At 44.2% G+C, this 24,851-nt stretch overlaps 1 protein-coding gene across 2 annotated transcripts in view; it reads left to right on the forward strand.

The window, feature by feature from the left end:
• Positions 1-24,851, forward strand: part of rngtt (RNA guanylyltransferase and 5'-phosphatase) — a 47,251-nt gene that overhangs the window by 16,285 nt on the left and 6,115 nt on the right. For both annotated transcript variants that reach the window (XM_029141684.3, XM_055506544.1), the window contains exons 10-13: positions 1,195-1,266; positions 6,074-6,238; positions 15,262-15,330; positions 21,817-21,917. In XM_029141684.3, the coding sequence (XP_028997517.1) occupies positions 1,195-1,266; positions 6,074-6,238; positions 15,262-15,330; positions 21,817-21,917 (407 nt within the window). The remainder of the gene's footprint in view (positions 1-1,194; positions 1,267-6,073; positions 6,239-15,261; positions 15,331-21,816; positions 21,918-24,851) is intronic.

Consider the following 24,851-nt stretch of genomic DNA (forward strand, 5'->3'; position numbering starts at 1 on the left):
CATGAGGGTCTTCAGGTGGTTTGAGATATGTTTAATGGAATTCAATTTTTTTTACATAGCGCTAAATTACAAAAAAAGTCATCTTGAGGCCCTGTACAATTTAAGATTTAACACCTTTCAGAATAAGGAAAGAAAAAGAAAAACAGGCCCATTGTTGGCGGCCATCTGCCTGGAGGAACAACAACAACCAGTAGAGAAAAACCAAACCCAGGGTAGGTCAGCAGCGCCAGTAGCAGCTCACTAAATTCAAGGCTGGCGATACTTCAGACATTCCAGAAAGGTACAGAGGGAGATAAAGGTAATGAAATACAATGATAGTATATAAATAGAAAGGAGAGCAAAGGAAAGGAAAGGGGTAGAGAGAAGAAGAGGGTATCAGGGGATTTCCCTCCAGCAGTGTAAATCTATAATAAGTAAGAGATGTTCTAACCTGAGCCATCTCTAACTATAAGCTCAATCAAAGACTTGGGGCTTGTGAAGACTTGTAGGAGTTGGAAAGAGAAACTGCAGTTTGAGGTCAGCTTGGGAGGAAAACAAAATGAAATCGGTGCATTATTCAGTCGCGTCAGCAAGACCTGCAGCCGCCATGCAATATTCACCGTAGGCTCCTGTGGCTTGACCACTAGGAAGAAGGAGAATCTCTGTACGTTGAGTCCTTGAGTGACGTCTTACCTGCTGCCTCTTCTGCTTATTTAAAGAGGCACTCACCTAAATGTTTAATGAACAGTAAGCCAAAAAAAACGCACTTGTGCTTTATGTTATAGTTCGTATCAGGTGAAGCATCCGGGTCGCCACCTTTTAATTTGAAATGCTGCAGTGCTGACGTTGTCTCCATCGGTGCTGTCACCGTTGTGTAACAGGTCTTCACAGACTCACAACTATGTTGTCTACTATGTGTCCTACACTACCGCTGCACCTCATTCAACTTGAGGGTCTTGCATAATGGATTTGCTGTGCTATTTCTGCTCCGTGTCTCCCTACCGCACCCCACCCCCCCCCCTCCCCAACTCCTTGATTCCCTCCCCATCTCCCTGTCTGAACATACATCCCTTGAGAGTGTTCACCCCCTCGTGTCTCCTCATGCTTCACCAGCTACACACAGGCACCATCTTCATACGTCTTATCTCAATGTCTGCGTCCTTTTTGTCTGTTGTGTCCGCTTCCTCTCCTCATGCAATTCTTTTATCTCTGCAGGAGATGATCATCGACAAGGTGAATGGTCAGCCGGTCCCCCGCTATTTGATATACGATATCATCAAATTCAACGTGAGTAGCTCTGGCCATTTGAGAATTTGTTGTCCTTTGTTTGACCTATGAATCACGAGAGTCTGCCAGATAAAGATGTCAGACAGAGTCAACAACTAGCACACTGGGAACCCGGTGGTCTATCAGCAGCTGCTTCTGCCCTGCGCGTTGCTCAGAATGTGTAACTCTGTGGCTAGAGACCTTCAGCAGTGGTTGCCACAGGTATAATCAGAGCAAGGTGTTGGCTGTAGATGGAATTTAATTCTCCCCAAGCCTGAAAACTCATATTCCTGGTTGAGTTCCTTCAAGGCTGTAACAGGCAGGCAGAGCAGTCTTCAATCAGACTGTGAAGCATTTGCTCAGGGATGAGAGAGCGCTTTGTGAGAGTCCGTGCTGGAGGGAAGAGTCTCTACTGGACTCCACAGCGCATCACGCACCAGCACCAGGTTTGATAAAAGCTGGATCACAATCACCGCTCAACAGCGAGTGGCCCATAATGGATACTGTGGGTTCTGTCTTTGAACTAAATTGGCCCATTTTTTGATAATAACCTGTCGGATATTATTTGCGTTGTGAAATAGCATGTTTTCCTCTTGCATTATTGTGACTCGGCCGTTTCTCTGGAGGACAGCTTGCCGACAACACTACAAGGCTGTTAATTGCTAACACTTGTCTGAGCTGTAAATTAATTCGTCCCTTCCACCGATGCTGCTAATGGCAAGCGGGCATGCACCAAACAAATAAGCCCACACTTTGCCCTTTAGCGAACCTCCGTTGTGTTTCTCATAAAAATCCTTAATGAATACCTTGAGATAAAGGAGCAGGGGAGGGCTCACTTAGGCCACTTTGTTTGTCTGTCGCCCCCTTTTCTCCATCGACCAGAAGATCACGTCCGCAAGCGGCTCAATAAGGGCTCCAGTGGCGAGGGGATCATCTTTGTAACATGGTGCAGAGGTTAGCGGCTCCACACGACTCCCCAGAGCTGCGCTGAGGCGCTGAGGCGCTGTCGTATCGATCCTCGCCGGCCGTATTAGCCTCCTCCATTATCTGCGCCGGCTCCTCGGCACCGAGGCTCCATCCAGAGAGCGAGGATGGAAATGCAGCGGGAGGGAGAGCACGCCACCTGCCAGGCCCGTGGCCTAACGTGACTCCTGGCTTGTTTGCGAAGTCAGGCGAAGCGCAATGGTGGGATACTTTTGATCCCATCGTAATGAGAAGTGTGTGTCCTCTCGCCATGAAGGGTAATTTAGCAGTGTGTGAAGGGTCAGGGTTTATTTAGTTCTTAGATTGTGATGGAAATAAATGAGTTATATCGGCACATATTGCCCCGTTGATGTCACGGCCGTTGAATCTCTTAGCCGGCCTGCGGGGTGTTGTTATGTCGAGTGCTGATGCGCACGGCACCTCTCTAACCACGCAGCTGATTGACCCTGGCGATCACCCCGAGACGGGGAGAGAATTCTCCACTTGTGCCGCAAAGTAATAAATAATAGCGATGTTGTGTGGCTGCAAGTTCCGGCTGCTTGTCAGTCACTGTCATCTCCCCCACTGTGGGGGAGATGACGAGATGCGGCGAAAGCCTAACAATTACGTACGTGTCCTTTAATTCTCAACGTGCCATTATCTTAAAATAAAGAAAGTGTGGAGGCTTGACATTACAGTATGTGTCCTGACATTTTGATTGACCTCATCATCTGCCGTCAATCTGCCAAAATAAACAAACTTTAGGTGAAGAGTTAGACAGGAAAATTAGCCCAGTCGGATCACGACTGCGTCACGGCAGAAACTTTATCTGTCTTTACCAGAGAACCAGCTCGGTGCAGTTCCGCTTGAGGCGTCGATATGCAGGTACTGTACATTCTGTAGCTCTGCAGGGCTGTCTACCCCTGGAGCTGTGTGAGCCTTTTAAAACGACATGAGCACGTCTCTGATGTGCTGCAGCTTCTCCGCGGACACTTCTCAGCAGCAGCTTGCTGTCCCTCCAGATTCATTCTCCTGCAGTGTATTCAGATCTCCTGTCCACATATGGTAATGGCTGCAGAGAGATGCTGCACACGTCCACAGACTCTTATTTGGGCTTTATGAGGCTCTAGCTAGTAAATGCCCTCGGGTGCATAACAGTGGCTTTACTGTTGACTTTACTGCAGTTGTTTTAATTTACTCATAAATCACGATCTGTCCAAATCGCTCCACTAAGAGTTTGATCTTCGTCTGCCTGGGAATTAACACAAGTCCTGCCCTTTGTTTATCCACTGAGCATCTGGTTGAACACGTGGGCACCAATTAGAGAAACAAGGTTATTATGGGAATAATTGTTGTTGGGGATGCAGTAATGGCCCCGGTTTCCTAACCAAATAGGACACAGTTAACACGCTGACTGTCTTTATTTAGCTTCAATCCACAGAAAGTGCTTTGCTTTTTTCATGTCGTTTGATTGGATTATTTTCAAGAGGATAATGAAATATGTTCAAGTAAAAATAGTCTCCTTCTCGCATTGTTTCTGTAAATTGTTTTCTGTGCTCAAGCGCACTAATCTGACAGCTGTGAGCTGCGTGGATAATATACTTCTTTAATGTTGCTGAACCCAACCCGGTATTAAAGCGACTCTGATGTGTGTTTTATGAATTGAAGCTTCTAATTACCTGCTGTCTGCACAAATGTCACACACAAATGACACGCCATCCACAGCGAGAGGGAAAAATGTGTGCCTCAGATGCATTTGATGTAATTTGGATCTAAAGCTCTGGAAGACAGAGGAAACACTTTTATTAAATATCCTTGCACCAGCCAAAACTTTATGTCCTGTAATATCTGGCTTTACAAGAACTTATTGATCTCGCTGCATAAAGCCACTAGAAAACTGTAGAGGAATTATTAAATTGAAGACATTTTTCATCCCAACTTTAATATAACCAACACACAACAGTAACTGATGACACCTGGATCAAAGCCCTTGTGGAATAAAACAAGTTTTTATCAGATTCAATATGGCTTCCAAATATTACTCATGGCTGTGTGATGCAAACAGAGGAGCAGGATGTGTGTTTCAGGCCGACATAAGCAAAAAGCATATACCTTCACATTACGGTGATCCCATTGTTGATTTTTTTAAAGGCCAATTATCTGAGAAGGGCACAAATCGGTAAAGGAAAATTTGCTGTAGTTCCAAGTTGCTGTTCATCCTCCAGCCGAACAAGCCTCACGCTGGAGATGGAACTATACTTGGATTCAGCTGCCGTCTTGTGTTTAACCTTTAATGTGGGTTTATTTATAGATTCTTTATGCTTGACTTTACCCATAGATGCGGGAATGTGCAGTAGCACACTGAACTGTACGTTATCAGAATTAGGTTTTTTGGCAGTTGGCTTTTCTTTTCTTTGTTTAATACATTAGTGCATTAATTATATATTTTTTTATTTATCTTTTATCTAGATTTACCCCAAAAAACGTTTAAATCTTACTTTTCAACTTGTTTTAAATTGATGTTCTTATAAAAAGACATTAGCAACTGAGTATTTCTAGTAAATATGTCTAATGTTGAATAATTTATTGATTGAGTTTATTATGAAACGGAAGAAAACAGTCTCTAGTATCTGTGGTATTGATTGAGACGAGTCTCTGGTGTGTTCCAAACCCGGAGATGATGATGATGATAGTAAGTGGATACGGAGCAGCCCCACGTTGGAGCTCACGCTGACCTGGAGCAGCCGAGACGCCGCAGAACGTAGCAGTGCGGCAGGAAGTGACGGGGTGGTTCGACCGACGTAGCTGTAAGCGATGCTGGGTCGAGAGGTGGGATCTGCTGCGTCTTCCCAATGAGCAGGCATGGACAGCACATGCCTTGAATCATCCACACTTACATCTTGTTCTGTCCTGATGACACGGCTGACAGATGGTGCTGAATGTGTGGGACATGATACCAGCTGTTGCCGTAGGAGAAACTAATGCGGTTGCCGCAGACGTGGAGCGAGAGAGCAGTTTTCACCCAACCTTCCAGTTTTGCTCTCGCTTGAGTCCGCAATGAATGAGCACCTCGAAAACAAATTCACTGGAACAAACCCGCTGCCCCTCTTAGCTGCTAATGTAATTCACCAGTTTTCCCCTTAGTCGCTGGCAGTAGATTTAATATTTGGGGTTTTCTGTTGCTGACAGATAAAGACACAATTTGGTAGCAGTGTTTTTGCTTTTCAAAACTTTATTATTTTTTATTTATCAGACTGAAGTAGTAACAAACTGCAATTGCCAATGTTGTGCTAAAAAATAGTTTTTGTCTATTATGTCCTAGTAATATCGAAAAATACTTCAGTAAAGATTGAGCAGCTAGTACATATCTGTAACCTGCAGCTGAGCTTCTTTGTTGCTCTCTGATAACTTGTGTGAAATATGAAATGTCAAATTGTTGTCATACATCTAGTGTTTCTCCATCTGGCAGCTTTTCAGAGCCCATTTATTTCTCCTTTAGTGAGTCAGCGTGTTTAATCACTTCGTTAATTGAGCAGCACATCAACTGTGTGGTAGTTTGACTGTCTTCTTATTCTGAAGTGGTCACATTGGTGAGTTGGATCTAACTCCCTCTCTCTCTCGGGGGCTTCATGGTTGTTGTTTTTAATTTAGTCAGGTAGCTCTCCACCAGATGGGTTTGTCTTCACCTTTGCTCCTCCTTAGTGGCCTTGTCTCCTTGTGAGGTGTGCTCAAAAGCTGTGTGGCCAATTTAAGAACACGAAAGCATATGTTTGATGTATGTTATTAAGGTTATATTAAATATAATGACATATTCAGGCTAAATACTTCATTTTGGATTGTTTACCATTATTTCCGTGTGTTTCAGGGACAGCCTGTTGGCCAGTGTGATTTCAATATCCGGCTGTTGTGTATAGAAAAGGAGATAATTCATCCTCGCCTGGAAAAGATGAAGACTGGACAGATCGACAAAACCAAGGAGCCCTTCAGCGTCCGCAACAAGCCCTTCTTCGACATTCACGCCGCACGAAAGGTACCGTTGACGAAGTCGTCCTGTTCAATCCAAAGCCATTTTGCACCTCACAGATTTGACACCTTCAAACTCCATTTCTGCAACTATAGAGAGTAGTTGAAGGCTCCTCCAAGGTAAAGTGTGGGGCTGGACCCTGAGGAACAGATATCTATGTTCTGAGGGCATGACTTGCAGAAAACTAGCTCTGAACAAAAGCGTCTGAATAAAGCAATATTCTACACAGTTATGTGTTATTATTAATTGAGCTGGTAAGTTAATGAATTTTCTACATTTTGTGGAGTGCTGCTTCTGGCATTGTTAGAATTTAGTTAAATCAGTCACTTTATTGGATTATTTAATTTGGATTATCTTTTCCATTTTCCTAGTAGTTGATGTGTAATAAATAAATAATCACTTCTTGTTATTTTGTTCTGAGGCAGACAACAGCAAAGCTTTTATCCCCTGAATAGCTGTTAAGCCCTCCTCAGGCTTGCACTCGTGCCCTAATATCAGGTCTGTGGGAGATCGGAGCACAATTAATTTTATGTTTTCCTCGAGCCGGTCGGAAAGCTCGGCTCGCCTGTGATCAAAGTATAAGGAGGCACGAGGTTTTAGACCTGCCTTGTTCTTGTTGAATGTCTCGTCTGCCAACAGCAGTGTTTGGTGTTGTGTCTCGTGTGAATGTGAGTGGCCGGTTACCTCTGATCTAACCCCGGCCTTTCCAGTCCTCTAAGAACCTTTATGGGAGATCAAGCCCCAGACTTTCTCTCTAGAAGTGAAGCCGCTGTAACTATGCCTGGGTTCTGACTGTGCTTTTGTGTGGTGCAGTGACCATCTGCTCTCTATACAGTCATATCTCTGTTGCATGGGACATTAAAAGGAGGGAACTGGAATCTGGCTCATTAATTCATTGCAGCACAACACTCCACTTTATGGCATTTTAACCAGAAATTCCTTTTTGAGATTTCAGTCACAGCCTGGGGCTGTATAATGGCCTTTGTCTGTTTCTGTGCTGCTGGTTTTCATCTCAGACACTTATACATTCATGCCATCATTTCCCCACTGACTGTGGCCATTTATTCTTCGTCCGTCTTGCACATTTTCAATTATTGCACAAGGACTTCTTTTTGCCTACATCAGAGCAGCTTGATAACATATTTTAGGAATTTCCTCATTGTATGGGTTGAATGGTTGTAGCTGGGAAAATATATTCTGAACAGAGGGAAATCGACTCCTGTCACGTCGTATGTCATTTGGTGGGACCAGTTCAACACTTGATGGAACGAAACACATTATATGCAGCTTATACAGTTAGAGTATGTACAGCTAGTACCTGTAGAACATTGCCTCAATGAAAACAAATCAGCCATAGAATGAAATGCATGTTGTTTTGATTTGTCATTGGAAAACATACATATTAAAAGCTGATTATTTAGCTGGCGAGAAGAACTAGAGGCATGAATTTTTCATGACACATTTGCATCAAATTACAACTGAGAAAACAAGCTGAGGAGGTGTATAATAATTTGTTGTTCAGCAGAGGAGTGCCGCGGCCTGCCAGTCCTAAATGCAAAGTAGCTGTCTCCATGGATGCCAAAATAAAATTGGTCCAGTCACAACTTGATCCTTTCACATTAAAGCTGTTTTGTGTGTCACACTGTACAGTTAGTTATGTGTGTGATTAACTGTGAACAACATTTGGGCTTAAAAGCTAAATAATTGTGTTGTTAACATATTATTGTATCTAATTTAAAAAATAATGGGTATATGTTGCATCACTTGTGGTGAAGGTCAAATCAAATCAGGCTTTATTTATAACCCAAAAAGACAAATCATAAACTGACCTTTTATATGACTTGTGCATCCTCTCCTACATTTTAGTTTTATCAGTGCATCAAGATGAAATGTGCCTCTTCTGGTAACGGATACTGAAAAGTCTGCCAGAGAGTGTGTTTGGCAGAGTCTAGTAATTAGGAATCAAGTCAGGACTGGGATTTCTGGTCATTTTCTTGCTCGCTGAAGGCAACAATATTGGCAGTTTCCAAAGAGAATCCGTTTATGAGGTTAGAAAATTATATTCCTCGTGGGATTATAGAAATGAGTCTCGAAGATTCAGGGGCTACTGAGCGATTATGGCATTTGCAATTTCAATAGAATGCGTTGGGAGGTTCCATCAATGAATCAATCTAAATATTTCCGTCCAATTAAAGACAACTTTCTCCAAAGCAAAAGATTAATTCGTTGCTTCAAAACAAAGCTTGTGAGTCATGGTTTAAAAATGTTAAAATTGAATAAGGTGATTTTAATTTATCTTTGTTAGTCATTTATATTGAAAGCTCGTTCATCATATCTGTAGAGAAATGAAAGCTAATCTTTTCCTGCAGAACAGTTAGGAATATGTATTTATATTAGACCAGGGGGTCAACCAGCTCATCCCAGGAGTCAAGATAGCGGCTAAATAGTAAAAGAATGAGTTCCATCTTCAGTCTAATCTTGCGCTGCCTTTTTGAACAGAGATTAAATTTGGATAGAGGCCTGAAAAGTTCTAGATAACCTGTAGGACTGCAGTGTTTTCACGAGGCTAGAACCTAATCACAGAGGTGAGATTAAGGTTTAGCTTGTGTGCTGAATTCAAAACAGCCAAGAGAGTTGACTTTCCCGCAAATGTAAACCGTAAGGGGGGGGGGCTTTTAGGGCCAGTTCACCGTGACCTGATGGCAGGTGATGTGCAATAAAGCACTCGTCTTTTTGGGGAGTCTCATCTTGCACTTTGATGTTGGAATTTACAAGAACGCTTACAAGAATTTTACCCTTTTAGCCCAATTAGGAGTTTGAAAGCTGTCTGTGGGTTTGAGGCAAAAAGAATAATTCCTGTTATTATAGTCAGCCTTTGGTGGCCAGCACCTTGTTTTGGATGCTGTTGGCCTGTGTGTTGGGCTGCAACCACCCTGACACTGGCAGGAGCGATGTTAGCGCATTTAATAAAACATCAGAATGAGCAGGAAGAACAAATTACAATTTGTTACAAATTTCTTCTTAATCAAAAAGGTCTTTGTGTGATGTGACACAGGGGACAGCCTGGCATGTCTTTTTTTATTTCCAGCACTATTTATGGTCTTTTGGGGAAAGTTGGAGCTTGGTGCTGGGGACTTGCTGCTCCGCTGTCCGTGCTCGCCTTGCGTGAGGTGCCATGGCTTCTGTATGAAGCACAGCTCTGGCCTGCAGGCAGAGCAGGTTGTTGCCTGTCGGCAGCGTGTGTCCCTCTCCTTCCACACGTCACCCGTGTCATTACGGCTGCCGGCGTCGCGCATCTTTCACTGATAACTGTCCCGCTTGTCTTTCAGTCAATCTGACATGAACTCAGCAGACAGCTTGGTGGCATTTCTGCGGGGAGTAGTTCCTGCTTGTCGGCAGAGTTTCAGGAAGCAGGTCTGAATGTTGTGGTGAGCGTTGTTAGGTGACCGTGGTTTTCCAGAAGTCCTGGTTTCATAATAAAGATTTCTTCTAATGCTACTGGAAGCCCCAAAGGTCAGGTACCTTTAGTTCACTGAGGTTTTCCCACTTTCCTTGTAGCGTGTCACTATATTAGGTACTACATTGCTCAGACATCCAGTGTGTTGTGTACCTATCTGCTCTGCAGTGCTGTGTGTTGACACCCCATCTTATATTCATAGTATTGACTGAAAATCCTCACAACTCATCTTTGCAAAGGCTCAGTCTCTAATGCATGCTCCTTTTATACTCTGCTTTTTATAGGCAATCACACACCGACCTGCCAAATGTGAAATCATCCCAAGCATCTTTAAATACTTTATAACTTTATAACTTTTGAGTTGTATTTTTCCTCATGCTCTGTGAGTTGGCTCTAAGTAGTAAATGTGCATAGGTAATATAGGTGTTATAATGAAAACAAATGAACAAAGCATATTTCGGTGTGCCCCTCTGGCATCCTCCACTGCTGGGTACCAGAGCGAGCTCATCACCTGCATCCCCTCTATCTCTGCCTCACCCACTCACAGAGGGAAGCATGTTGACTGTTGTATAAGGACTTATGCTGCTTGGAAGAGCACACGACGTGGACGCCGATGACTAATGTTTGTTTACCTCGGTCGCTTTGAGATTTTTTAGCTTTCTCCAAAGCCTCCAAGACATTATGCAACATCTGATGATGCACCACAGCCATACAGTAAAGGTCAGACTCACTGGAGAGAGAGTGACTGAGTATTTTGGCAGTAGCGAGCATATCTGCTTTTTCGCTCCACGTTATTTGTTCTGCTCGGCTGCTCGGCTCGTGCTTTTCTGGTACAAGGAGAGCAGGGTGTCGGGGTACTGGAGGATAGGAACATGCAGGCGCTGGGTCGGGTCGGCGTGTTGCCTCCGCTAGATGTTCTTTAAACCTTTGTGTGGATTCACCACCTCCTTCAATCCTGTCTATGGTGATGTCATTAAACCCCTTTTCCTTCTAGTCTATTAATCCTTCTGGGTATTAGTCTCAGACGCTTGAGTGATCGTCAAACATCTAGAATTGTTGGTCCACACTCACTTTCTTCCTCTCTGATCAGCTCCAGGTCAGAACCAGCGCAGCCTTGACCTCCGTTTGGGTGTGCATGGTTAGAGCAGCGCCGTGTGTTCGAGCCCAGTGTGTTGCCTTCACACTGGTTGTGTCTGCTGCCTGAATGTGTCTGAGTGTGTGGGCTGAGCTCGGCACCGCTGTGTTTGTGATACTTAGTAATCTGGAGACAGGCTGCTGATGTGTCTTACTTGCTCTGGCCCAGGTCCCACCCATCCCCAATTACTAAAGTCAATCTCCTATATATCTATTTTTACTTTTTATTTTTTTACTTTCTGTTTCACCATTTTGCTTCTCAAGTGTTTCACTCTGTGCTGTGCTGGACTTTCAACCTGGTGTCCACTTAATTTGGGTTGTTTGTGCATTTTACCTGTGTAGCTGTGATATTAGGGTCAGAAAAACAAGGTTTGTGGTTATTTTTTGGGACAAAATATATCATTTTAAGTTAACTGACTTGAAACTAAACTTTAAATTACAGAATCCAAATGGAGATGGTTCTGGAGCTATATATAATTTCTATTATCTTGAAGTACTGGTTCCTAAATTTTTCTAATTTCACACAAGGGTAAATTGGGAAAACCTAGTCACCCATCAGGACACTTTATACTTCTCTTTATACCACTATTCAATTTCACAGTGTGCCCTGGTGTTTTCTCTCGTCTGATCCTCTTCTAGCCTGATGTCGTCTCTTACTGGTTTAATCCTGCAAGTATTAATATCTCTATCTTTTCTCTGTCATCATAAATGAATAAAACCTGATCTTGGTTTTATGAAACAGCCAGGACCCATTAAGTGGCAGGTTTTCCAAGGAGCTTAACTTCTTCATACTGCGTAACCTTGTTTCAACTCTGGGCCAGCCAGTGGTTTAGCAGCCCTGCCTGTACGCTCTGATGTGGGCTTTTCGTTTAATAGGGAAGTGAACACCGGCTTCACAGGGCAATTCACATTAGGCTTGAAAGGAGCCTCCAGCTACAGCCCTGGGGTCTGACTGGAATATCAATCTATCCTCCCTGCCTTTGATTCAGCCCCCTCACCTAAACCTCCTCAGAGCAATGATGATGAGCAGACAGGAGGAAAATACACAGGCCTCAGGAATGGAAAGTGTATAAAATCAGTCCAGGTGTGGAAAAGCACAAAGAATAGTGTGTTAATGAGCTCCTGTCTCATTATGCTGCTTCCCTGCAGTCTGCATAGTAATAGTAAAATCTATTTGAGATAAATAGATCAGATATATTGTATAATACTAATTATTCACTCAACTGAGAAGTGCACATCCTTAACATGTTTACTTCACAGGCCCACGTAGAGTAAGTAGCTTTTCTGGAGCTTTTCTTTCAATCACAAACATTATCCTTGCCAGCTGTTTGTTCCGTTGTCATGGAAACGGAGGAGTTGCCTTTTTCATCTTTCTTCTTTTGTACTTCAAGGGCGTTCGGCCCTCAACTCGCCGGCGATCGGGGGCCGTCCATAACCTTGGAAATCCGCAGCTGCGAGAAAACAAAACGATCAGCCCGCGCATGAGAGGAAGGCGGGTGACGTAATGTCATCTCGATGCTGCAGCGTCAGCCTTCTGCCAAGCCGGGGATCATTTGTCGTTGTCCGTTTGGTGAAATGAGCCCAAACATGAGACCCTGCGGGAGAAAAGCTTCGACTTCCAATACCTCTGACACTGATTCTCTCGAGGGGGAGAGACATTGTTCCGTTAGTGCTGGGTCTCTCCTCCCAAGTGCTTCTGTTGTCCCATCTCTGCCCCGGAGTCGTCGTTGTGAGCCTGATCTCTTAATGGGGCTTTGCTATGCGCCTCCTCCCACGCAGCCTTTATTGTAGCAGGCACCGCTATGTGTTTCCTTCCTAAAGAGGTTTAGCACGAAAGCAGGGTCGCTGCCCCCTCTGCTCATGGCTCCGAGGAGCTTCCTCACCACACCGAGGATGTGTGAGTGTCAGGTTCACTGTACTCATGGAAGGTGGTGGGTGGGTGTGCTGAGATGGCAGGAGAACTGAAATGGAACTCCCAGATCTTACCGCCTACATGCCATTCCCTCATGAAGGCACCAGTTCTTTTTAGTCTGGCTATCTGCCGTCTTCATGTCAGCACGATAGTCGAGCTTTGTGTGATCTGCCGTGACTCATTCATCATTCTGGAGAGCACTGATGTTGCACTGCTTTCTTCACACACAGGACAGAGCGAACGGCTTCCTGTTGCTTTGGATGAAAGTATGAAACGCACTTCTGAGGCCCGATGACTTGCTTGCTTTCCTGGAACATGTCTGGAATTAAAAAAAAACAAAGCGTGTTGTTTAACGCCAAAGAATTCTGGCAATGAGTGAAATCATCAAGTGGCAAAACAGACACACGGTATTTTTCTGGATTTAAAACCCAACGTCTGCAGCTGCCTAATGCACGTCTGCAGGGGTTTCATCAAATTTAGTACAGAATTCTGTTCTAGAAACGAGGAACCTAAATTCCCAGTGCTACTGACAACATGCACGTCTCCTCTTACTGTAAATACACAAGGTGCTGTGATGCAGTCAGACCACTAGTGGTGCTGTAGAGCTGGGGCACAGTCTTGTTTGTTCAACGCTCATAAAACACTGCTCTAGGTTGCAGCAAACATTATGTGATGTATTATACATTAGTGCCTGCTCACTATAAAGAGAATTATGGGGGAAAGACTACGTTTATCATCATGTTTTATCCACTAAGGCCAAAGCAGTTCATGTGGGTCTGCAGGGGTTCGGGTATTCTTCACAGGAGACGCTTTGTTTCTGGCCAGCGTAAAGTGCTACTGTCTGTGATGCGGTTTTCCAGCCTTGAGTTCTGTGCAAATGCAGTTAACGTCTACTCCGCTCCGTCGTATTTACGATTAAGCTCATAATTTGGTTTGTCTCTAAGCAGCAGCCGGACAGATGACGATGATCCGTCATCCGCCGCATACTGTAGCGCGTGTGCCTTGGCTCCAGTGATTGTTGACAGACTTAATATTGGTATATTGCTATCTCCCAGCCAGTGGGCACTTATAATGTCTGATTGAAATGCCAGAGCCAGACAGTGAGTGCAGAGGTGCAGAAGTTGTTGATTAAATGTAGTCATTTAATTCTCGGTCACTCTGGTTTTATTGTCCAGGCCGGAGACTGGATACGGTGGCGTACGCAAACATCTTTGCTTTCTGCACATTATGAGCCATAATGACAAACTGAAAGCATTCTTTTAGAGACGTTCATCACCAAAGCCCTTTTATTAAAAGCATTTTCCAAATTTTATACATCAGACTGAAACACCTGTGCTGTCGGGGACTTAAATCTTGCCCTGGCCCCATTTTATCACCGGTGTCCACAAAGTTATTTGGATTTCAGGGCCTGATTTATGTTCTAAGACGCATTCTGAGCTGTGGGACCTTTTACACAGATGGGTGCTTTTCTAAACCTTGTTTAATTTGCCCAATGTAGACTTTGATCCAGGTTCTCTGCAAATCTAAAGCGTGATTAAAGCAAATTACTTTTCTTTGGCAACAACGCTGAGGACTTCACCGAGGGGCCCAGCGTACAGGTGTTTCACTTTTGGACTGTTTTTATTTTTTACTCTTACAGCGTCTGTGCGAGGAATGCATAAATACGCTTTCACTGAAAATGAAAGCACTTCCTTAAGCCCCTGCGCCGTCTGGTATAAAAAGCCACTCTGAGTGCAGTGTTGTTCCACCTTTCATTACCTCCTGCGTTGCTAAAATGCTCTGCTTTCTGCTTCGGTTCATCTTGATGGGCTGGATATGATACCTGATATCCGCTGTAGTGCACTAATGCATTTGCTTTGAGTTTTATTGACCAAGGCCATTTCCTGTGAGCCTAAATTCTGTTTATTTACCCTCGGGCATGAACAAGCAGAATAGAAAAGATTAGTAAAATAAATGCGTTAAAACGTGCTTCATCTGTTTTAACTGCACAGTAATAATAAGGCTTGTTTCCCACAAAAGCCACCAGGCTTCTGACCTGCTCGTTTTTATCACATGGAGATAGTGCACTCGCAGTTTAATGGCATTACTGTTTATAAAATGGTGGGTTTCTGGTGCTTGGTCGTTGGTTTCAGTGAGAGAGATTAAACCCACCCTCGTCGGGGGATTAGCGATTTGCTCGTACGCTTGTCGTCGACCCGCTCTGTGAAGATGCAGATATCGATCAGTCGTGCATCATCAATCAAACAGATTTGTGCTTAGTCTCAGGTCTCCATGGATGAGAACAAGGTGTCGGGGGCCGTGCTTACGACAGGATTTGTCAGGTGTAAGCCTTCAGCTCATGCAGCAATTTAACGCTTCCCTTCCTTATTGAGCGGTAGCTTATTTTGGCAGACGATCCCTGTAGTCAACATGAAGCAGGATCATTTCGTGTGTTCCCAGGTAAAGCCTGCATAACTGCCTATCTTGTAATTTCCAAGTGCTGCTTGTCTGAAACCTTGTCCTTTTTTCTGTTGTTCTCATTCTCAGCTCCTCGAAGGCAGCTTCACATCCCAGGTCAGCCACGAGGTCGATGGCCTTATCTTCCAGCCGTGTGGGGTAAGCCTCCATTCCTCTCCGTTAGCTCTGTTATCTTTCCAACCTCAGCCTGAGGCCGCAGCGTGATTGGCAAACACCGCGCACTGAAAGTTGGACAGCTTGTTGCTACCACCTGCTATTTATCGCTCTCTGCATTAGTCCTGTCCCCCGTCATCGTAAAGGAAACCACACTCCTCCATGAATCCACACGAGCACATGCCTTTCTGTGAGCCTGCAGTCAACCAGATGGATGCAGGGCCCATTGTGTTACGACAGCACGGCCTTGTGGATTTACCTACTCCTGTATAAACACTACAACTCTTTTCATGTGACGCATTCTGCAGCACAGGTGATACTGAAGACATTTATACAGTAAGGGTCTTTGAGAGAAGGTGTTTGCATACAGACACATGACATCCTCTGACCTGTCGGACCGGACGATTGTGGCTTTAATCCAATAACGGCATTGCAGAGGTTTCTGAGCCCAGAAGATGATTTCCTACCGACATTTGCTTATTTCCTTACGTTTCTGTTACATTTACGCTGCTTCACTGTCACAAATTCCCATGGTATTTGAATGTAAAAGCAGATTATTGTCTCATTGTGAAAACATCCCTCCAACTCTGTATGGAATCTGGTGAATTTAAGGCGGGATGCTGATTAGACGGAGGTTTCTTATTTCCACAATTGATTTGTTATGCATCAAACTTTGCAGTGTGTTTAGGGAAGTTAGAAGTTCTGTGTGTGAACACGATTATTGGTTTCTGTTACAAGCTTTTTTCAGACGCAGTGCTTTAGATGGATGCTGTGTTGAATTTACTCTTAGCAGAAAACAGTTTGGGACTTGGCCTGCGAGGGTCAGTGCCAGTCATTGATTTAGACGCATAGTATCTACTGTAGCCTTTGAGTTTGATTTATGACCAAACACTGGCCTAGAGGCAGGTGTTGAAACCATCGAGGCCCTTTGGGTTGTCGTACTGTATGAGTCACTTATCGAACCTGTTGAGTGAACTATAGCAGCGCCATCAATTTGCTAGTGATGGATCAGGAAGGATTTGTTTTGTTTTGTACTGTACCTACTATAGGATTGAAAAGTCACTGTTCACCAACGATCCGAGGGTCATTTTCGGGAAATTACCACCGTAGACAGATCCCATGTGTCCTGTCTCAGCCGTGTGTGCTCACTCTGATCTGTAATCGAATCAACTGGCTGTTGAGATGTTCAGTTTCATAAATCTGACAGAAGGAAGAAGGAAAAGTCTTGAATGTCAGCAGCTGGTTTCTGTCTGCACAGCCGCTCAAACAAATGGGCCGGGTATAAAAGGCTGGCAAGTCTAATGTAACTAAATGATGATGCAAAGAGTCGGCCATCTGATGTGGAACCGAACAGAAAATGTTATGTAACAATGTCTTGCTTTACTTTTCTAATGCAGCATCTACAGTAAACAATTACGCAGGGTCTGGTTTTATGAGCCTCAGATGGAAAGCATTGGCCATGTGTGGATAGAAACTGTGTGATGGATTTGTTTTGTTATAATCAGGTGCTAATTAGTGTTAGGTGAAGGTCAACACGAAATAAAATTAGTTCAGCGCAACAATAAAAATACAACAAAAATACTGTTTTCACGAAGGTAATTAAAAATTTACAGCAAAGAACTGAGCGTGGAGCCAGATATGGAGGCGAGCTCCACTGGTGTTGCTCCAGTTGAGCTGTGCTTCATTTGAAAGAGAAACAAAATAATATATATACATATAAAAGGGGATTTTGAGTGTGTGCGTTATGGCGTTTGCTGCTGTTCACCTGTTTTGTCTGCAGGACACGCTCGCCGACACTGAGCTGGGCATTATCAGCATATTTGCACATGACCCTCATCGCTCTGGTCATTTTACGTTTCAGCAGTTTACTGAATTAATAGACTTTTTAAAATGCATTTACTTTTTCTGACCTTTAGCTCGAGTTATTGATCGACACTGTGGCTCCTGTTTAAGATCTCGTTGATATGCCGGCCCATGTTAATGGGCAGTTATTTGTGACGGACGCTGCTGTGGTGAATCTCTTGATATCGGCATCCTTCTACTTAGGATGTCTTTAGTTTACCTATATTATCATGGAGGCCTTTTTTCACCGCCCACGTGAATTATGTAAATATGCAACGCATTGTTTTGGGGAGGAGGGAGAGGGTCAACGTTTGATCCAGCTGGAAGCAGGCGTTATTTATATGAACGTGTTGTTTAGGTTTCGGAGCAGAGCTCAGTATAGAAATCACAATTTGCTGTAGCTTGATCGTATTCACAAGCTACAAATTAATTCTGCAACAAGTAGATGACGGTCTGAAAACACTGCTATTATTGGGTGCCTGCGCCCTATGTGAGCTATAGATGGTTAGTTTTTATTGGAAAGCCGTGCTCACCTGCCGACAGAGAACACTGTGTGTATCTGTATTTAAAATCTACAGACTTTAGGTAATCGACCAGCTCATTACTCGTTTCTTAAACACACATTTATAGCCATTTACAGCAAATGCAACAGTACGAGCTACAAGCTCCCACCAAGGGCCAATAAGACGGCCTCACATAAACCCATTGATTTTTCTTGTCGACCTTTGCTACAACAAGTGCAGCGTTAATCTCCTTTTGTGTGAGTGGGATTTGGGTGGTCTCGGGGTTAATCTCGACAGGGCCCCGCTGCTCGGAACGTGCATTAATATCGGCCGCCGCGTCGGGTCCCAGTCGCCGGCCGCGTTATCTGGCTCGGCACGCGGCGCCCCGGAATATGTTTGCTTTGTTTGGGGGAAAGCAGATTTTGAATTTCTAACAGAACCGTTTGCCACAGATGGCAAAATAGCTGATGGGGGAGCGGTCCAGATGGTGAGCTCCTGAGCGAAACAGACTTTTTGTTCCTTCTCAGCTTTAAACATTGGAACTTATCTCAAAAATCCAAGTTTGTACGGAAGATGTGATACATATCAATATGAGACCCAGTGAAATTGAATCCCATTGTGATTATCTGACAGATGTGTCATTGGTTATTGCACGTTTTATGTGCTTCATAAATCAGCCTAATCATTTTTTTTGTGGGCTTTGCCATTCTTCAGAATGTCTCGGTGCCAAATACGTAGCTCATTTACCTCACGATCGAGTCCTTAACCGCCCCCACATCTGTATTCCTCATTTAATCGGAGACAAATCTTTTATACCCTGGCACCAATTCACTCGTTCGCACTACAACCCCTCAGAAAACCACAAACACACGCAAAGAGGCCGACAAGTCTTTGTGAAGTCGAGCGGAGGGAGCTTTTCTCTGGGGAGCAGATTTATTGGGCTTGTCCAGCCTTTTGTCTCTAATCCGCAGCACAGTTAAACAGTGAAGCTGCTTTCCCTGCTGCTTATTGTAGATGCCGTAGCCACTGTATCTGTTATTAAAAAGCCGTTGCCACTAATGCGTAAATGATGTGAAGCCACCATTTGGACGCAGTTTGTGCTTATTCCCATTCGACAGATGTTGCGTTGACGCACATCAGCCGGTAATGATGCTTGATGTTGAGATTTAGCTCACGGCGCCGCTCTTCCTGCAGAGTTGCTCGCCTGAGTGCGGACCCTGGGTGTAGTACTGTTGAACTGAGACCTCATCATCCATGGGTGGAGCGTGACACAGAAAACCCAGGTGTGCGGTAGGTGAGTTGTGGGCAAACACTTTGAAGCATGCAGCAGCTGTGTATCGGGAGGGCTCCCCCCGCTCCTTTGCTTTCCCCCTCACGAGCACCGGGTTGAGGAACACTAGAGGCGTTCCTGTTTGGAATTCTATTCTAGCATGTTGTGTGTGTCCACGTTGCTTTCCAGCACCAGCTGAAATATCACATTTACAGCCCACAAAGGATCATTTAATCAATGTGAATCCTTCCAAAATAGGGTTTCATGTTTTACTATTCCGGGTCAGTGTTCTCTTCATAGTTTCCCCTCCCCACATTTTGAGGCACACTGAAGGTGACAGACCCATTTCTTCCTGCGGACACATGGATTGTACTAGATCAAATATACTCTGGCTATTTCTGGTAATGTCTGATCTGCAGCCATTCAATAACTTGTCACGTTGTCTGTTTGCTGTTCCTTCCTTAGACACCCATATGTACTTTCCCTTCCCCCAGGTTGTTTATGCCTGGTATTGACGTTTGGAAGGGGCCGGTTTTGTCTGACTGCTCAACTGCTGTCAATCGGAGCTTTATCAGAATAGCATCCCTGAAGCGGCTCGTCTGATAAGCCAGACACAGAGCAGCCCACAGTCGGTTTGATGAATTCTAACTGTGCTTGGACAAGAGCTGTAGGTGTGTGTTCTGTCTGGTCTGTGCTTTTTTTCCTCCTCTTTAATGCAGCTGCTGCTATAAAGTTGTAGATGGCAGTTTTGTCGGACCACTTTCATTTTTACCGTGGTCACCAAAAAGTGAGTTTAAGCAAGAATGCAAAGTTGCAAAGTCAGCTGAGGAGGATTTGCAGACTTCTGCTGTTGTTCTGCCTGAAGTCACTTCATCCTGCAGCCGACACAGTTTATTATCTTATATATTGGCCTAAATGAGCGAGACACAATCCAGTAATGACAGAAAAGGCAGCACATCTGAACCATTAGGAGACATAATTCACTGCAGGCCATAAATAAATCATTGTGTGTGTCAGTAAATGTTACTATGTATTAAATGAACTGAGGGTTTGTGAAACAACCTGACTTCTGTCAGCACCGTCAGTGCTGCTTGGTAACCGATGGTCTCACCCATTTACACAGAGATGCTCTTGGATATTTTCATTAGCTGTTCAAACAGTGGATTTGCTTCATTCATTCTAGTTCATTCTAGTTTCCAGGCACACGTTTGACTTCAAGCTGCATTTTCAAAACTGCTGTTTTGAAGTCTAACACTTTTAAAAGTAGCTCTTTCACTTTCATGCCATTTTATCCACAAGATGAACGGCAATAATCAAAGCGAGGGAGCTACTGTAGATGCATTGGAATGCTGCATTTTTTATTTAATCTGCAGCCTGATTGGTTTGTCATTGGGATGTTGCTATGGTTTCATTTAAAGTCGACTTAATATTGTCCCAAACACCTTTTAGCACGCAGCCTGAACATATCCTGGGTTTTACAGAAGTAAAGCAGAAGTACAGAAGTTTCTTTGTTTCAGTAATCTGATCAACAGTTCCCATTTATATATTTCATTTTGCACCACTGCTGCAAAAGTGGAAAAAGTCATTTCACAGGGGGTTATTTTGATGTCTGTGCAGTGTAGCATAACTAATTGCATTGAAAACTGTTCCCTGCTACGCCCACGTGTCAAGAAGAAAAGATGTGCTCAGACAAGGTTCTTCAAAAGAGACGTGCCCTGCTTCGCTGCACTCTCGCTAACTGCGGTGAAAAGCCTTTGTGGAGTGTTCGGGTTTCAAAGGCACGTGAAGGCCACCTCCCACACACACGGCTCCACTACCAACAATGCAGGACACACCACACTCGTGTTCCCTTCACTTCTCTCCTGAAACGATGACGTCGGCCGGCGCATACCTTCAGTTCTGCATGAAAGCCAGCAAAAGCCTCTAATATTAAGCCTGTTGGCACCAAAGTGTTTACATCAACTAATGCATGATTAACTAGTTGGCCACAGCCGTCAGATCCATATTTAATCAGACTGGACATTAAAATGTGCATCATAGAATTATATAAGGGTAACTTCATCTTTAGGGATACCTCGCTTGACCTTGAATTGATTAAAACTATTAAACTGTGTCATCCTGCAACATTGCCCTTCTATGCGACAGGCTGAGGCGCTCGCTAAACTCAGAGATGGAGCCGTGTGTCTGTGGAGGAGAAGGGGGGGGCGCTTTCTGACAGGCGGGCGTGCTGTTCTATGCGTTTCTTCCCGATGGTCACGTCCTGCCCTAGGGCCACGCGTAGGTGGAGCCAGGAGCGGTGACAATGCCGGTCCTCTCACGGAACCCTGTCTGATTTCCACACGCATCCTTGGACTGGACTGTTACCGGGCAACCTGACAGTGACAGACTCTGTTCATCTGTTCCCTCCTCCATACATCACGCCTTTACATTCCTCATGTTTCACTGCAGTAGCTATGTTAGATCATAATTTGTCAGCCTCTTACTGTGTTTGTGTCCCAACCTTTCAGTTTTCCAAACGTGGAGTGGTAGAAGTAATACTTTAATTAGCTCTCTTTTGTTTTTGCCTTTCATGACATGGCTGATCCCCAGAGACTGATTTTTAACCTAAGAGCAGTGTGCTTTCACATCTTGTTGCTCTTAATACCAACCGTGTACCACAGTGGAGTCTGACTTGTACGAGGGGTTTCGGCTCATTAAATGTGGCAGCTGCTTAAAATTCTGCTCCACTCACAAATTACTCGAGCATTCAGCAAGTGTAAGAGTTGACAACAACGAACAGCTAATCACGGAGAGCCATGCTGTTCGTTTTTTTTTCTATTTACCTATATGATATAATGATAATGTTTTTTTCTGCAGAGGTACAGAGCTGGGAGATGTGATGACATCCTCAAGTGGAAGCCCCCCAATCTCAACTCTGTTGACTTCCGTCTCAAGATCACCAAAGTCGGAGGAGAAGGGTAAGTCACTGTTGCCAGGGAAACGCTGCGTCTGATGAATTTAATAGCGCCTATCATTTTGCGACTCACTTGAGTACTCTGAGATAGAAACTCTCAGTCTACAGGCGTGTCTGAGAAAAGTGTGATGTTCAAAATTCTTGATGACTGGATTCTGGTACAGTGAGTTTATTCCTTTCGTCGTCGCACAGTTTTAAAATGTCCTGTTTACTCTATGCATCTATACTTTAAACCAGCCTCGCCTTCATCCGCTGCAAACATAAATTATTCAGCTCCACCGGTGCTGATCCTAGACCTAAGCCTGGCAGATGTGATAACTCTGCAGCACAGTTGTGAATCTAAAACAATTGTTCCCTGCAGAGTCGCTTTGGATGCACGGCCTTTACTTGATTTATTGGCTGGTGGATCTAGAAATAACTCACCCAGTAGATTCTGAAATCAAATTTTGAATAAAGACCTCAGGCTCCTAAGGGCCACGTCTAGAGCCTCCAATGTCCTAATCTTCCTATTAAATTGGGTCAATTTGATTGTTTTCCTCCATATAAAAGGAAAAGGCTGAAGTCCATTCTCACATGGATGTTGTTTTTACTGTCAACACAATAGACATCTCTTAGCTCTGTGTGCTTTCCTGCAGCTCAGTCTGCGGAGGCAACCAAACAGACCCGTAGCTGTCAGCGTTTTGGTTGTGCTCCCTTTCCCTCTGAGAGCCAGGTGACCTCGGTGACTGTCCCAGCTTTGTAGCCTTGAGCGTGCCATCATTCACCAGCAGCAGACTGAGGGGATCGCAGCAGGGCACAGTCACTCATCCTGCTTCAAAGCCAGCCAACAGGCCGGCTAGTCGGCGCCTTGACTCCTCCTGTGTGTGGGAGAACACACACAATTATTGTTGCCATTTGTGAACGTTCTGATATTTCCCCGAAAGATGATTTTCGCTGGCAGACGAGCTCTCGTCAGACCTCACTCAGTCTTGCTGTACTGTAGGTTTTCTCTTCAGTTACTGTCTCTGAGCGAGCGAGAGAGAGAGTTTGAAAGGAGGTAACGGCTGTTTATTCATCAGCCCACACAATCAGTCCTTGAGCACGTCTTTGTGTACCACTGAGACGCGCAGCCTTGCAAGTTTTTATTACCTTCTCTGAAAGCCAGCGCAGAGACACCGTGTTTATTGGGATGCAGGGGAAAGAATGAAATGGAAAGATGAAGCAATTCCGCAGAGCACGACGGTGCCCCTCCCAGCTTTGGAATGCAAGGCGTCAGTCCTGCGCTCCAGTTGTAGATAATCTGATCCAGTTTTCTGTCTGAAGAGACGGTGACTAATCGTTGCATCATCGCTCATCAGGTGCGCAGTGATTCTGAAAACCCGGGAAGGGAGACGGGTTCTGCCTCCACGGAGCAGCACCAGCCGCAAATGGATGTTGCACCTGAAGCTTGTGAAATAAGCTTTCGCCTCTTTCTCCTCTTGGTGTGTTTCCCTCTTCCGTGACGAGCGTTGCACAAACAGTCGTCCCTGCAGAGAATAAGAACTTGCTTACTCTCTAGTACAGTTATGTCATATTATATCTGTGCGGTCTCATTACTATTTAGTTTTGCCCCAGTTAAATGCAACAACTAATTAGTCTTTTATTTTGCTCTTTAAATCGTCTTTTCAAGCACAGAATGCCAGTTTAGGTCCCTGCCGCACTCTTCCAGTTGGGTTCAAGTCAGGACTTTGACTACTTTGACTGACTCTGAAACCTCGAGGCCACTGCAGAGAGTTTGTTATTTTCAGTGCTAAAATTTCTGCATATAGCGTTTTCGTAAAGTGCAGGGAAGGGTTTGTTTGCACTTAGTCATTTCACAGCAGTCCAATCCGAGACGCTGCTAGCAGCCGTCCTGCAGCCTGTCATTGGTCTTTGAACCTGTAAATGGATTCCTCGGTTCCAAAACAAACATCTCTGAAGCTGCTGTTCCGATGATACCACTGTCTCCATCTGGCACCGTATCACTAATACTATGTTACTTGAAGTAAACTGCACTTTCTCTTTGGATTTTATTGCGCACAGCATCAACCATCAACATTTATTGGATGCTTATTTTATTATTCAGCACGAAAGAATAGAAGCAGTTTTTTACTTGATCCATTTAAAGTTATTTAGTTAAACCTGTTATATAAAGTCATATAATATGTTCTATGGGACTCCAGCCTGTTTCTTATTTATCAGGATGGTAACTAATATACTTCAATTTTAAAATAGGTTCCAGTTCTGTCCTGAAATGACTGGATTCTGTTGTTGTGGGCAAATGTTGCTTTGACAGAAAGACGTAGTGATAATGTTCAACTATTTTCAGATGGTAATTAATACACATGCCGAGTGTTAACGTCACCAACACAGTGCATGTGGGATCAGCTCAAAATACCCTACAGTTCTTATGTTGGTTGTGATTAAGAAGTGTGTGTAATACTGTGACTCACCCATTGTCAAACCAAGTCCAACTCAAGAAGCTCATGATAGTTGTGTAACGTCTTCTACGTTGCAGTGAGACGTCACTTCCTACCTGACGCACAGGTTTCACCTCCCACCGCGTCTGTTTTTGTCTCACTGCTGCTTTAGGGGCTGGTTAAATTTAGTGCAGTTGCTCTACTACTTCAGTATTTACTTTTTTTTTGTACCTCAATCTAACAAACACGCATTATTTCACTTAGTGTGACGTTTTTGACGTTATAGAGAAGCACATTTCAATATTTGGTTCTTCTGTGCACGTGCACGTCGTTTGACACCTTGTTGGGCTCCATGCTGTGAACACAGCGACGTGCACCAGCTTCACAGTTGCTTCAATAAAGGAGGCCACCTGGAGTCAGTCTATTTTTATCAGTGCTCTGCGCTGTTAAGGAAAATTATTCATCTGACCCCAACGCGAAGAAAAATGGATGTTGTGCTGTGATTTGAGAGAGTGAGGATC

Source organism: Betta splendens, chromosome 24 (genome assembly GCF_900634795.4).
Source record: "Betta splendens chromosome 24, fBetSpl5.4, whole genome shotgun sequence".
Taxonomy (NCBI): domain Eukaryota; kingdom Metazoa; phylum Chordata; class Actinopteri; order Anabantiformes; family Osphronemidae; genus Betta; species Betta splendens.